The 15,709-nt window shown below is 40.8% G+C and overlaps 1 protein-coding gene across 1 annotated transcript in view; it reads right to left on the reverse strand.

Moving 5' to 3' along the window:
* Positions 1-15,709, reverse strand: part of LOC127661946 (protein O-mannosyl-transferase TMTC2-like) — a 118,042-nt gene that overhangs the window by 14,305 nt on the left and 88,028 nt on the right. Inside the window, exons 3-8 of the mRNA XM_052152926.1 lie at positions 12,330-13,140; positions 10,914-11,028; positions 10,473-10,558; positions 5,307-5,491; positions 4,112-4,190; positions 2,895-3,016 (exon numbers count right to left, since the gene is read on the reverse strand). Of these exons, the coding sequence (XP_052008886.1) occupies positions 2,895-3,016; positions 4,112-4,190; positions 5,307-5,491; positions 10,473-10,558; positions 10,914-11,028; positions 12,330-13,140 (1,398 nt within the window). The remainder of the gene's footprint in view (positions 1-2,894; positions 3,017-4,111; positions 4,191-5,306; positions 5,492-10,472; positions 10,559-10,913; positions 11,029-12,329; positions 13,141-15,709) is intronic.

Consider the following 15,709-nt stretch of genomic DNA (forward strand, 5'->3'; position numbering starts at 1 on the left):
GGATTAATTTTCACATATGCAACAGATGTATTTGTTGTCTTGGTGAAGTACAGATTATACACAATCATAAGATTTGTGAAGTTCCTGACAAACACACACAAGTGTCAGTGTGATCGACTGAGGTCATGTCATCACTCTCTCAATGTGTGTTCAGGATATTGCTGTAGAGACACACACACAGGCACACACACACACACACACACACACACACACACACACACACACACACACACACACTCACACACACAGATCTGAGCATGCAATCACAGACACAACAGACACACACACACACACACACAGATCTGAGCATGCAATCACATACACAACAGACACACACACACACACACACACACACACACTTATCTGAGCATGCCATCACAGACACAACAGACACAACAGACACACACACACACACACTTATCTGAGCATGACATCACAGACACAATAGACACACACACACACACACACACACACACACACACACACACACTTATCTGAGCATGCCATCACAGACATAACAGACACACACACACACACACACACACACACACACTTCTGTCCTAACGTCTCAGGGGTGCGCGTGAACACAGACTGAGTCTGATTAGCCGCGGAAATGAGAGGATTCAATAACGCGTCTGAGGAACCCCTGGGGTCATGCCCTTTGACCCCGTGTGTTTGAGTGTAGAGGTCAGGGAAGGTCAGCACAGCAGGGAAAGAGATCAGTTTCTTCACGTCTCCCCCTTTGACATCTGACCCTGGAGATCTCATGTCCTCCGACAGGAACTAAACCCCGGACACGCTGTTCCTCATCACTCACTCGTTCACTCGAGCTTTTAACAGGAATAATAATGTTCTTTTATGTTCTATACATGGAGGTGTATGTTTTATAGTTGATATGATTGTCTAGACCAAAGGCCACATTTCAGCTGGACAAACTACATCAAGGAAACAAACAGCATTGTGATATGATGAGAGATCATGTGCAGGTCATGTGCAGGTCATCATCACGTAAATCAGATCTCATCCCTGCAGCGGTCAGCTGGTCTTCCGATCTGACCCTAAACATGTCGAGACCAAGTCTGGTCTGTTCTGCTGCTTCAGCCAAACCCCAATCAAGTGCTCCACTCAAGTGTGTTAAAGGTCAGAGCAGTGGTGAGGTCCTCAGATGACCGTTTTAAACGATCAGAGAGTGCAGAATCAAGACATCTCTTTATCTTCATCACACTCTTCTCTGAGGGGTTTGTTTGGGCAGGACTGAGAGTTGTTCGATTGAGGAACATGCGTCACGTACTGTGTGCTCATGAACGAGAGGAAATGAAATGAGACAGACGAGAGATGAAGAGCAGGAAGTCATGACCTGTCCTCTCTATCTGTCCACACACATCTGTCTGGAGTGTTTCAGCGGCAGAGAAAGGAAGTGTTTGCTCAAGAGTTCCTCCACACTACCGTGTGACTGAAGGATGTTTGATTCATTCATAGATTATAGTAAATCAATCGATGAGATAACGCATTTATTCACATGTTTGAGCGATGTAAATATAACTTTGCAATATTGTTGTCTTAACTGCACACAAGATGAGTGACACGACATTTGGTTGGTCACTTGGTTTATATTTCTGCGGCATTAAGCTGACTAGCTCCGCCCACAGTGAATTCTTATTGGTCCAAATCCTGCTTCATATACTGTAAATGTATATTAACCTTTTAACCTCTGAAGGAGTTATTATAGACTTCCTGTTTCAGTGTTGTACCCAAAATTAAAGACCTATAACTCGACAAAACCAAAAACAAGGTCAAGTGTTCGTATCATTGTAAAGAAAACATTTAATGATATAGATTATGATACATTCAGAGACTCTCAGACTAAGAAAATTATGATTTTTTTTTTTTCTGATTTGACATTATATATCTCTGGGTGTAAATAAGGTTTTGTTCTCAATCATGTCGACTGTATCTGAGAAACGTTTGTGTTGATACGACAAAGCGATCATAAGTTATAACATACAAATATAATTGATCATAGTGTCCAAAAACATCTCCACACAAATAAAAGATAATAATTGTACATAAGAACTAATTACACATGCAAACACAACAATGACTAAAGGTTTGCATAGCATGCAGACATGATTTTAGTCATGAGATTTCACAGAATGAGTTTCATTCTGTGTCATTTGAGTCATCATTGAGTCTGTGTCGTGTATTTGGCGCCATCTCCTGGTGGTCATATGTAACATTGTGCTTCATGTGGATTATCTAATGATCTATACATCTGATTATCTTGTGTGTGGACTCGATTGAAAGATTATCACAGACTCTAAATAATGATGTGTGATGTTTTATGTTCTGTTTAGCAACAACGCAGCATATAAGCAACATCAGCATAATTATCAAATATATATATTTCGCTGTTACTCACTATATTTTCATCAGTGAGTAAATCAAATATTCTGGTTGTATTTTACTCTTTAAGAGCTTTCCAACAACATATGACACATGAATATTTGATCAGTTTGATGTTTTTACCGATTGCAATAAAACTAATAAATAATCAAAACGTAACACTTCTGATTTATCTGCAATATTAAAAAGCACTTGTTCAGTTTTGGTCATACTGTCTGCATGCATTGGAAAATACAGCTTCTAAACGATAGCTATTATTTGTGTGTGAAGACTGCAGTTATGGTTCTTGTGGGCCATCCGATTTTAATGGTTTAAATATCAAAATTGTTCACGTAACTCAACTGGTGGAGAGTGGCACTAGCAATGCCAATGCAATGGCTGATGGGTCATACTTAGTGGAGTTCTGGTTACCAGCTGTCACTACGACATCACCCTACAGTCAGTAAGTGGATTAGACATGATGTGTGTTTGATTAGTGATGCGTGTTTTACCGTCATGGCCAGCAGTTTGCCGTAAGTGAGGTGTGCAGGTATGTGGTCCGGTTTGGCTCGCAGTGATTCTTTATACCAGATCTCAGCCTCCGTCAGTTTGTTGAGCCTCATGTAAGCCTCTCCTACGAGGAGACGAGACCAGGGTCAGGTCAACAGGTCAGAGGTTAAAGTAGCACACATATCCGCCCCGATTCCACAGCAAAGACGGAGACAATCAACTGACACTTAATGACGAGTGAATCTGGAACCTTCTGCCCACTAACACAAAACCAGACAGTGGTTTCTTTAATGACCGTAACACATATAAACACGTGTCCTGATATGGGACATGTACCACTTTAGCTGGTTTATCCTCAATTCTTGCTATTGTGCATTTGTAAGTCTACCATTATGGTAAAACATTGTAAATACAGTTATGAATATAATCATTGCTAATATTATTCAAGGACTATTGAGCTGATCCACATCTGTCCAGAACAAATACAACTGCCCTTGACAGCAGAATAAACATGCTTTCCACATCATCTGATACCTCCTGTAATAACACACACTCATGTTCTTGTCATGTATTCACAGTGAACTCATGTGAGCAGACGTGACTAGTGTTTAACTGACCCCACACACGTCGTGCTGGTCACATACAGGACACACTGAACCTCAAATAAACGTGGGATTTTCAGTTGTTATTTTAATGATAAATAACAGGACATGCATTCATTCATGACATCTTTTGTCTCAGACTGATGAGGTCACATCGCTCTAGGAAACCATTAAAGTTAACACGCGATGTGAAATAGAGAGTTGGAACATCTCAGAGTAAAATGCTGCATTTAGTAATTTAATGAGAAGATTGTTTAAGATTCTCAGAGGCTCGGAGGGGAACGCTGGGATTTATTCGGCTCAACACAGTCGAAAGAGAAATGAACACAAATGAGCTTTCAGAACATAAATAAAGTATAATGTGGAGGTAATCAGGAGAACATTAGATGGGAGGGAAACACAGAAATATGTGGATATGAGTTTGTTGCATAAGATATTAAAAATCCAGAACACTTGTTAGTACAAAGCCTGACTTGATCTGACTAAAACAATTCTAAAGATCAAAGAAAGCTTTAAAAGTGTCTTCCTGTGAACTACAGAGATGATAAAGAGCTTCATCAAGACATTCTGTTACAATATATAAACACTGATAATACTGTATATACAGACAGACTCACCCATCATGTTATACAGACTCTGTGGGGCAAACTGTCTGGGCATCTTCTGTATGGCTGCTTTATATACAGATATGGCCTCCTAAAAACACACACAAACACACATAAACACACACAAACACACATAAACACACACAAACACACGTTTCATTAAAACAGCTGCAGAATTAAATACTGAACAGAATCTGAAGTCCACAGTACAGGCCCATTTACACACAGGGCTCTATTTTCAGGAGAGCGCAAAGCACAGCGCTACATGCTACTACCGTGCACAACGTCTTATGCAACTTTAGTGAGAGTGCTAATTATATATGCAATTTTCGTGAGCGTGCTAATTACATATGCAATTTTCGTGAGAGTGCTAATTATATATGCAATTTTCGTGAGAGCGCTAATTATATATGCAACTTTAGTGAGAGTGCTAATTATATATGCAACTTTAGCGAGAGTGCTAATTATATATGCAACTTTCGTGAGAGTGCTAATTATATATGCAACTTTCGTGAGCGCTAATTATACATGCAACTTTCGTAAGAGTGCTAATTATATATGCAACTTTCGTGAGAGTGCTAATTATATATGCAACTTTCGTGAGCGCTAATTATATATGCAACTTTAGTGAGAGTGCTAATTATATATGCAACTTTCGTGAGCGCTAATTATATATGCAATTTTCGTGAGAGTGCTAATTATATATGCAACTTTCGTGAGCGCTAATTATATATGCAATTTTCGTGAGAGTGCTAATTATATATGCAACTTTCGTGAGCGCTAATTATATATGCAACTTTCGTAAGAGTGCTAATTATATATGCAACTTTCGTGAGAGTGCTAATTATATATGCAACTTTCGTGAGCGCTAATTATATATGCAACTTTAGTGAGAGTGCTAATTATATATGCAACTTTCGTGAGCGCTAATTATATATGCAACTTTCGTGAGAGCACTAATTATATATGCAATTTTCGTGAGAGTGCTAATTATATATGCAACTTTCGTGAGCGCTAATTATATATGCAACTATCGTAAGAGTGCTAATTATATATGCAACTTTCGTGAGAGCACTAATTATATATGCAACTTTCATGAGAGCACTAATTATATATGCAATTTTCGTGGGAACTCAAAGCACAGCGCTACACGATACTACCGTGAGCAACATCTTATTGCTGATTAACTGTGCTGAGATCAGCTCACCTCCTGATGACCCTGTTCATGAAGCAGTTTTCCCAGATTATACAGGCAGCTGGTGACAGAGCTCTTGTGTGCGTGAGGATCCTTCAGGTTTTCATCTGGGATTTCAGAACAGGTGAGAAAGGTGCGCTTGGCTTCTTCCAGACGGGCCTGATTCATCAGGACGATCCCAGTGTTCAAATAGGCGGCTAAATGAGAGAAAGGAAGAGATTGAGGATCAGTCTCATTGAGTATCAGTCAAGAGGACTTTTGGGGCTCAAAGCAGGAGCTCCATCGAGATGCGTGTTGTTTTATGCAGATCAGCAGCCTGAAGTCTCATCAATAATGTGCCAATATATATTCTCACGTTCACTATCCCGTGTGCCAGAACCAACTGAAGCAATGTGGCGCCAGCGTTTCTATGCTATATGTGTTACCCGTGTTTTTTACCCACTCCATACCTACGATCATGATCATGTCAGCATTCATAACTCCGCTCCAGACTGGGTTATATTTCACAGCAAGGATCGTCACAGGAAACGGGGCAAGACATGATGTGTTTTAAAGAGACTGGGAAGACCCCGTCAGATATCCTGAGACTTTAGAAGCAGTGTGTATTGATCTGGGTTTATCACCAGGTCATCTCTATTCATCGTGCTCCCTCGAACCAAGGCACACATACCGGAGCAACCGGAGCAGCCCACTTAAGTACGTTTGAACCGGTTTCTCTTTCTTACTTAGTGGATATAGTCCAACACACTGCCCAATATGCCCTGGATATTGTTGCCCCCCGCCTCCTTATTCAGGTTCTGGATGCTGTCAGTTTAACCCTACTGTCAATCGTGAACTGCAGTTGGTAACGTGCCATCCTGTTTAAAACATGCTGTGGTGCAACCTCTTTTTAAAAAGCCCAATTTTGATCCAACAGTATTAAATAATTATCGGCAAATTTCTTTTTTTTCTTTTCTCCCCAATTTGGAACGACCAATTCCCAATACACTCTAAGTCCTCGTGGTGGCATAGTGACTCGCCTCAATCCGGGTGGTGGAGGACGAATCTCAGTTGCCTCCGTGTCTGAGACCGTCAATCCGCGCATCTTATCACGTGACTTGTTGGGCGTGTTACCATGGAGACGTAGTGTGTGTGGAGGCTTCACGCACAACTCACCACACGCCCCACCGAGAGCGACAACCACATTATAGCGACCACGAGGAGGTTACCCCATGTGACTCTACACTCCCTAGCAACCGGGACAATTTGGTTGCTAAGGAGACCTGGCTGGAGTCAATCAGCACGCCATGAATTCAAACTCGTGACTCCGCAGTGATAGTCAGAGTCAATACTCGCTGAGATACCCAGACCTCATTATCGACCAATTTCAAAACTGCCCTTTTATCAAAAATACAGTTTGATGTCTAATGACCCATTGCTGGCTGTTGATTCAGGCTATTGTGTAATTCTAGTCCTCCTTATCTTAGCGGCGCTTTCGACAGCATAGATCACAGAATTCTGCTGGAGCGTTTAATAGGATGGGCCGGGATTCAAGGGGCCGCCCTTAAATGGTGTTCCTCCTATCTTAAACAGAGATCATTCTCTGTCGAAATGGGGAATGTTTCCTCCTCTGCACCCATTACCTGTGGGGTTCCTCAAGGCTCTATTTTAGGGCCAGTTTTATTTTCTTTATTTATGCTTCCTTTGGCCAATATTTGTCAAACACACAACATATGCTACCACTGTTATGCTGATGATACTGCGCTTTATCTCCCTCTAAATCCAGGGGATAATTCTGCTTTACTTTCTCAATGTTTAATCAATTGGATGGCAAGTAACTTTCTCCAGCTTAACGAGTCACAAACCGAAGTGGTACTGTTTGCCCCCCTGACTGAACTGAACATCTAGACCCCCTTGCCTCTAATTTACACAATCAACAAGAAATCTTGGCATGACTTTCGATTCCGATTTAAAGTTTGCTAAACATATACATTCTGTGGTAAGAGGTGGCTTGTGTGTGTTTTAAGGATCGGGAGGATGTTGTACATGTTTTATTTCCTCCAGACTGGATTACTGTAACTCATAGTATTATGGTATTTCTCATGCCTCATCGTCTGCAGGTAGCTCAAAATGTTGCTGCTAGGCTTCTGACAGGAAGTGGGAACATGCTGGTATATCACCTGTGTTGGCATCTCTCCACTGGCACCGTTGAATTCAGAATTCAGTATAAGATTGTATTATTTGTTTTTTAGGGTCTTGATGGCCTGGCAGCTCCTAACATTGCCGAACTGCTTCAGCAATAAATATAAAGTCTCAGTTGATGGTTTCATCTCTTCTCTCTTGCTTTTAACTGTGTGCAGTGTGTGGAACTGCTTTTATTTGTGTTGGTTCAGTGTTTATGTTCTCTGAATGTGCATGATTTATGTATTTTTCCATTATGTAAATCACTTTGGTCAACATGTGTTGTTTTTAAATGTGCTATAGGAATAAATGTGATTGATTGGTTGATTGGTTGAAGTCAGTGGGGGAACATCCACTCTGATGATGATGTTAATGGTCCATATAAACATGTCTTTATATCACAGGAAGGGGAAATCCATCACGACTCAACATACGAGCGAACGAGACGTCCGTTACTCGACTACAGGCGGCTGTGACGTGTGTTTGTTCTGATCTCTCACAATTACACTTCATGGCCAAAGTCCTTGAAAAGGTCGTAGCAACACTATTACCATCATCTTTATGAGACCTTCCAGTCTGCTTTCAGACCCGTCACAATATCGAGACTGTCCCGGTGGAAGTGACAAACGATCTGTTGAGGTCCGCCGACTCCGTGTCTCCGTCGTTATTGGGTTTTGTGAGATCTCAGCTTTTGACAATCTCCTCCTGTGCAGGTTACATGAGATAATTGGGCTTCAATGAACTGCTCTAAAGGGGTTCTCATCGTATCTCTCAGTTCGCCAGCAGTTTGTTGCTCTTTAGGAGGACAGATCTAGGACCTTGGTCTCCTCCTGTGGTGTTCCTCAGGGGTCAGTGTTAGGTTCCTTTTTATTTCTGATCCACATGATCCCTCAGAGAGAAAGAGGAATCAATTTCCACAGCTATTTTAATGATACTCAACTAGATTTCAAACATCCAGTAAATCACTATTTAGCCTTCAATAGTTCATTTTAAATGGCTCTCCACAGTAATACATTGAGTTTTTAAAAAGTACCAAAAGGCGTATTCCTCAATTAATGTGGTAATTAAATCGACCTGCATATGAAAAAAACAAATGTGCAGAATTATATTAAAATAGTTGTATATGGAGTGTAGTGTGTCTTACCAGAGGACAACTTTAAGTTAACTAGTTGTAAAACAATCAACTAATCAGACATTTATGTTTTCTTTAGCTTTAATATTTATACTAAGAGGGGTGAATGTAGAGACAACCGCTCTGTGAGGGATTTAGCGTGCTGTTTTAGCTAAACACGCCACTTTAAAAGAGACAATAGAGTCATTAAAACACAGCTTTAAACAACACAATTACTGTCTAACTTCAATGACCTGCCGTTAGTGATGTTCCCGTTATTCTGCATAATCCTCAGGCATTTATTGTAAAGGACTATTAGGTTATAATTATTAATCATATGTTAATTACCCTGTTAAAGGACTGCACTCATCCTCCATACATCAATCATTAACCATACACAGATTCATTTTGCACATTCATAAAGTAAACAGATTAACATGCTCCTCCTCTTTTTGTAAAAGGAAAACTTCAAATCAAAATCCCATCAGCTCATGATGATGATCGTCTCGTGAGCAAATGTATTCATTCAAGCGGAGCAGCAATAATTTCCTCCCATGACACTCACAATAACAATTCTATGAGAAACCTTAAAATAGCCAATAAAAGCATGTGCATTTCATTGGGATACTGGAAAAGCAAATCATCCACACAGAGCTGGAGAAAATGAAAGGATTCTGGATTCATTTTTCCTGTTTAACCTTTAAGCTCTGAAGGTGTTTTTATAGATTTCCTGTTTCAGAGGCATTCCCAAAATTTAAGGCCTATCACTTAAGAGAGAAAATCACTGTTAAGAAAACTTTTCAAATTTGTTAATGATATAGATCATGTGTGTGTGTAATAATGTATCATAGTGTCCAAAAACATCTCCAAACAAATAAAAGATAATAATTGTACATAAGAACTAATTACACATGCAAACACAACAATGACTAAAGGTTTGCATAGCATGCAGACATGATTTTAGTCATGAGATTTCACAGAATGAGTTTCATTCTGTGTCATTTGAGTCATCATTGAGTCTGTGTCGTGAATTTGGCGCCATCTCCTGGTGGTCATATGTAACATTGTGCTTCATGTGGATTATCTAATGATCTATACATCTGATTATCTTGTGTGTGGACTCCATTGAAAGAGAATCACAGACTCTAAATAATGGTTTTATGTTTCATTTATTGTTCGTGAAGTTATAAGCGAACATGTGCTTATAAGCAACACCAGCATAATTGTCAAGCAGATATAATTAGCTGTTACTCACTATATTTTCATCTGTGAGTAACACAAATAGTCCGGTTGTATTTTACTCTTTAAGAACTTTCCAACAACATATGACACATGAATATTTGATCAGTTTGATGTTTTTACTGATTGCAATAAAACTAATAAATAATCAAAACGTAACACTTCTGATTTATCTGCAATATTAAAAAGCACTTGTTCAGTTTTGGTCATAATGTCTGCATGCATTGGAAAGTAGAGCTTCTAATCAATCAAACAATACTTATTATGTGTTGGTCAAGACTGCAGTTATTAATATATTGATGGCGGGCCCATCCAGGCTTAAAGTGTTAAATGGAATAAAGCATCAATCATTATTTGACGAGAGTGTAAACAGAGTCACGGTATTAATAATCTTTAATGCTGGAGATCGAACACACACAAACACACACACACACACACACACACACACACACACACACACACACACACAGACACACAGACACACACACACACACACACACACACACACACACACACACACACACACAGACACACAGACACACACACACACACACACACACACACACACACACACACACACACACACACAGACACACAGACACACAGACACACACACACACACACACACACACACACACACACACACAGATAAAGCATGTTGTACTCACAGGCCAGAGTGGGTCTGCTCCCGATGGCCAGTTTATAGTAATGAAGAGCCTCTGAGAATCTGTTGTTCTCCTGCAGCAGCAGACCGCTGCAAACCAAAGGAACAGTTACTAAATACTGGCACACAATTCATTAAAATCAATTAATAAAGTGTGGCAGGAGAGAAACAGATAGTCCCACCCCAAACTCAGCTAATGTTGCTTTTTTGGTCTAGTCTGGATCATCAAAGTAGGTGTCGAATATTCCCGCCTCTTCTGTTTTATACAGATAACTCAAACGCACCAACAGCCCAAATATGTGCAGAATATGAACAATGTATTAAAGTGATCATAGAGAGTTGAGGGTTAATGAGGGGGTCACAGATGCATTGTGGGACAGTCCCAGTGGAACGCTTTAATCGGACAGATCAATGGAGTCTGGAGACAGGAAGTGGGATCACTCACAGGTTATACAGCATGTCAGCCATGTTCCTGCGGTAGTACAAAGCGTTCCTGTACGCTCGCTCTGCCTCCAACACCTTCCCCTGGTTCTTCAGGATGTTTCCCAGGTTACCCCACGCTGACAAATCAAAATAATCAACTATAAACATCAACATCAATAATAAACATCAAAGCTAGTCTGAAATGTGTAAACGGCTAATGCGGGATTCAAGAGGCACAAACACAAAGAAGTCAAATAATGAAATCAGAGACGCCCCTCATGAACTGCCGTGAGCACGTAATTACACAGTCTGGCCTGATTAATGATGAAGACAGATGAAATTCAATCAGAGGGGATGATCGTGCCAGTGACTGAATGAATCTGAAGCATGAATAATAAACCGGAGGAACTGATGGTTCATTAAATAAAGTGATATTCTCGCCGCTATTGGAAAGGAGCACGCAGAAAAACACAGCATTTATATTTCTGATTAATTTAATGAAGAGATGACAGGAATCTACAGAAGGAGAGGGAATATGTTTCAACAATGTCAAAAACATTATCATATCTGAATCAAACCAGACAGTTACTGAAGTCGGAGGATAGACTCAAGGACTGCTTATATAATACGCAAACAGAACTCTTGATTTGTGTGGAAATAAACACGTCCGGCGTTCCCCTCGTCCAGTAACACTGACCATCTCTGAAGTACAAGACTGAATAAATTCTGAACTGAGAATCTCTCAACAGCTTGAATCTCAATAATAATAATGATAATAATAATGATAACAATAATTAAAAATACTAGCCTCACTTCTCACCGCAGCTTACGCCACGCCTACGTCAATTGCCAGAACTCGACTCTCTTGTGAACGCGCGGACGGCCGTTACAGGAAGCCAGTGATTATAGTTTATAAAGTTATAAATATGGATATTTTTCTAACACAAACGCATCGCTTCAGAAGGCCTTTATTAACCCCCTGGAGCCGTATAAATTACTTCTATGATGAACGGATTACTTTATTGGTCATCAAAATCTAAGGTACCATTCACTCCCATTATAAAGCTGGGAAGAGCCGGATATTTTTAATATAACTCTGATTGTGTTTGTCTGAAAGAAGAAAGTCATATACATTTGGGATGGCTTGAGGGTGAGTGAATTATGGGATAATTTTCATTTTTGGGTGAATTAACCCTTTAACTCTAATGCTGTTTTTGCTACTAAAATGTAAACCTATTAAACTAAATTTTAAATCAACGCATTGTTCACAGTGTTGCTTCATTTTATATTGCTATTAAAACCATTGCTTATCTATTATATATATATATATATATATATATATATATATATATACACTGTATATATCGCGTTCAGTGCTATAAACCACTCATGTACACAATGGGTGTGAGGTTGAACGTTTGAGAGTATGTTGAATTACCTTTCGCAGGGTTCACAGATATCCCCGACCTGTACAACATCTCCTCGTTGTGCCAGTCATGATTCCTCAGAACCGTCTTCATCCCAAACAGAAGCACCAGAGCAGCACAGGAGCCCATCAGGAGTGTTCTGGAGGACTTCCTCCTCAGTCTGACATATGAAGATCTCATCCCCAGCACTACCAGCAGACAGAAGCCCATACTGGGGATGTAGAGCACTCGCTCGGCCACCACAAAGCCCACGTAGAAGAAGAGGTTGGTGGCTGGGATGAAGGGAACGGCCAGCAGACCCAATGAGAACAGCACCAGACTCTCAGTGCTGGGTAAAGACGACACATGGTGTTTTACAGTACCATTAGTTCCATTTGAATAAAGAGTCAAGTGTTCGTGATCAGAGGTACAGCTGTGACCGTTCGTGGATTTCCCGTTTGCTACATGATGGACTTTCCCGTTGGTCTCCTTGCCTTTGTTCGGGCTGCTGCGGAGTCCGAACCATGCCAGCGCCAGCAGCGAGCCGTAGAAGGCAACGGTGTGGAGGTTCCTCCAATCAGCAACGCTCCTCAAAAGTGGCAGAGCATCCATCGACCAATCGAAACTCAGCATGTCAGGGCAGAGGAGGAGCCAAACGTTCACAGCCGGCAGGTAGAAGAAGGTGAGAGTCCTGGACAGGAAACAGGGGCAGTCTGCTGCAGGGTTGTCCGAGTTGGAGAAGTTTGGAGGTTTGTTGCCCATCCAGTAGAGACGACCGGCCAGAAGACAGATTCCCCAACAGCCCAACACAAACACACTCGACAGCAGCGGCAGATTCTTCTTCTGAAACACACAGAGCAGGAGAACACACTGAGAGAACTGCTGCTTCAGACCCTGTTCTATGGTGCTTTTACAGGGATTTTCATTATTATTTGGGGCAACCCAAATCACAAGCTGCGTCTGAATATCCATACTTCCATACTATGTAGTATGCCTAAAGCAGTACACCAACGGGATGTCCGAATCATCAATATTCATAAAACAGTAGGAGAGAAAAACCCAGTTGACCTGCTACACATCTGATGACATTTTGAAGTCCAGATTGACTAAACAAATTTATTTCCCATAATGCAACGGGAGCAGAGGAGACATTATGTTCAAAGCACCACGAGTCGGACCTCTCTTTATAACTATAAGTCATATATATATATATATATATATATATATATATATATATATATATATATATATATATATATATATATATATATATATAGTATATGTAAATGGTGCTTAAAGTAGATTGTTCTGCGGTGATTGTTCTTAGGGAGTGGTGGTGGTGGAGTGGGCTAAAGCACTGAACTGTTAATCAGAAGGTTGCTGGTTTGATCCCCACAGTCACCACACCACCATTGTGTCCTTGAGTAAGACACTTAACTCCAGGTTGCTCCGGGGGGGATTGTCCCTGTAATAAGTGCACTGTAAGTCACTTCGGATAAAAGCATCTGCCAAATCCATAAATGTAAATGTTGTTCTTACGCTATACGGTACAGTTGGGTCGTGGGACAATGCCAACATTCCCAGATGAAGTACATTTACATGTATTCATTTGGCAGACACTTTTATCCAAAGTGACTTACAAAAGAGGAGGAACATCATAAGTGAATCATCTTAAGGAGACAAAGTTTCACCAGCTTCAGGACGGTATTCCAGACAGATTAGTGACTGGGTTAGTGCTCACGGAAAAGACGTGTTTTAGTACGTGCTTAATGTATTCATACTACACGCATGCACACCTAAAGAACACACTTTTATACCTGCCGAGGTCGACCTTTATTTACAGGACTGGAGCAACTGTACCTTGTTTTATTAAGTGTTGTCAGGAGACGCTGCAGAGTCAGTGCCAGGGCGGAGGGCGGAGGACGGGTCGTGATCATACACACCCGGTCCCGTATCAGGCTAATCAATCCTCTGCAGTCGGCCTTTATTTAGCCTTAGGCTTAATTAGCCTAATAAGGGACCGAGTGTGTATGATCACGACCCGGCCCCGCCCTCTGCCCTGGCACAAAGTGCAATATCGGATATAATGAGGGCTGAACTGGCAGCGATGCCCACACACCGCCAGCCTCCATACACATGGCGAGAGCGAGCACTCTCAAAACTGTTCAAGCGGATTTTGGGAACCCACTTTATAAACCAGCTGTGGGTTAGACACTTCCGAATGTCAAGGGAAATGTTCGAAGAATGGTGTGCTAAGGTCGGACCTTTTGCTGTGCCCGCTTCAAGCTGTCGCACGCTCATAACATGTGCACGGACGCTCAAAACACGCCATCGTCTTGCGAAGAAATGCACATTTAAACGAAGCGAAACTCACATTGAATTGAAAGCGAATTCTGAGAATTGTATTTTTCACATGTCAAGTGTTGCCATTAATGATTTCTTACACGCAATTTATGCAAAATGTGCATAAACATTGTGGAAAACCAGCTGGTTTTAAAGTGAACCTGAGAAAATATCAATGTCAGTATAATATAACATCAATCATATTAAAGGGTTAATCCAACACTAGAGGCATTTGGAATATAAACCTTCATGAGCAGCCTGTTGGAGATTAACAGTGATTCAATATGCACCAAACAAACATTATTACGGTTTCAATGTGACATCAATTCTTCAGAGACCGGCAACGGTTAACAACAATCCTCCACATGCATCAGAGAGTTTGGCCAGTCAACATCTGCTTTTGTGTTCTGAAGAAACTCAGTCATACAGGTTTGGAACGATATGAGGGTGCATAAATGAGGATAGAATGTTGATTTTTGGGTGAACGATCCCTATAAACCTCTTGGTCAAATGTAGTGATTTGAGAGCCCAGAATAATAAACGCAGCGTCACGGCTGGTCAGCGCGATCAACCTGACATCATCATCATACGAGGGAACGCTGCATTCATCTATGTCTCCTCACCGACTCTTACACACTTACACAAATAAACAATCCATCCCTCATCATCCATCATAATACAACAGCACTATTAAACACCAGCACGGAAATTATTTCATTTATGGAATATTTTACACTAAGAGGAAATACACTGATGTGTCCCTGTAGAGCCACTGTTGATTTAGCATGAAGAAACACAGTCGAGCAACTTCCTCTAAACACGGACCTCAACAATCAGTTACAGGGATAGTTCACTCAAAAATCATTTCCTCACACTCATGTCATTCCAAACTCTCAGACAGACTGTTTACGTCATTTCCATACAATGACAGTGAATGTGGACGCACAGGTTTTTATGGATTATTTTTGCCATATATTTGGAGCTTGTAAGCGTTCTTTCCCATTTCACATCAAAGTCCGAATTTAATTAATCAAGCGCACAACCACTTGAACCGCAACGGTGAGAACTT

This window comes from Xyrauchen texanus, chromosome 21 (assembly GCF_025860055.1).
Source record: "Xyrauchen texanus isolate HMW12.3.18 chromosome 21, RBS_HiC_50CHRs, whole genome shotgun sequence".
Lineage (NCBI taxonomy): Eukaryota > Metazoa > Chordata > Actinopteri > Cypriniformes > Catostomidae > Xyrauchen > Xyrauchen texanus.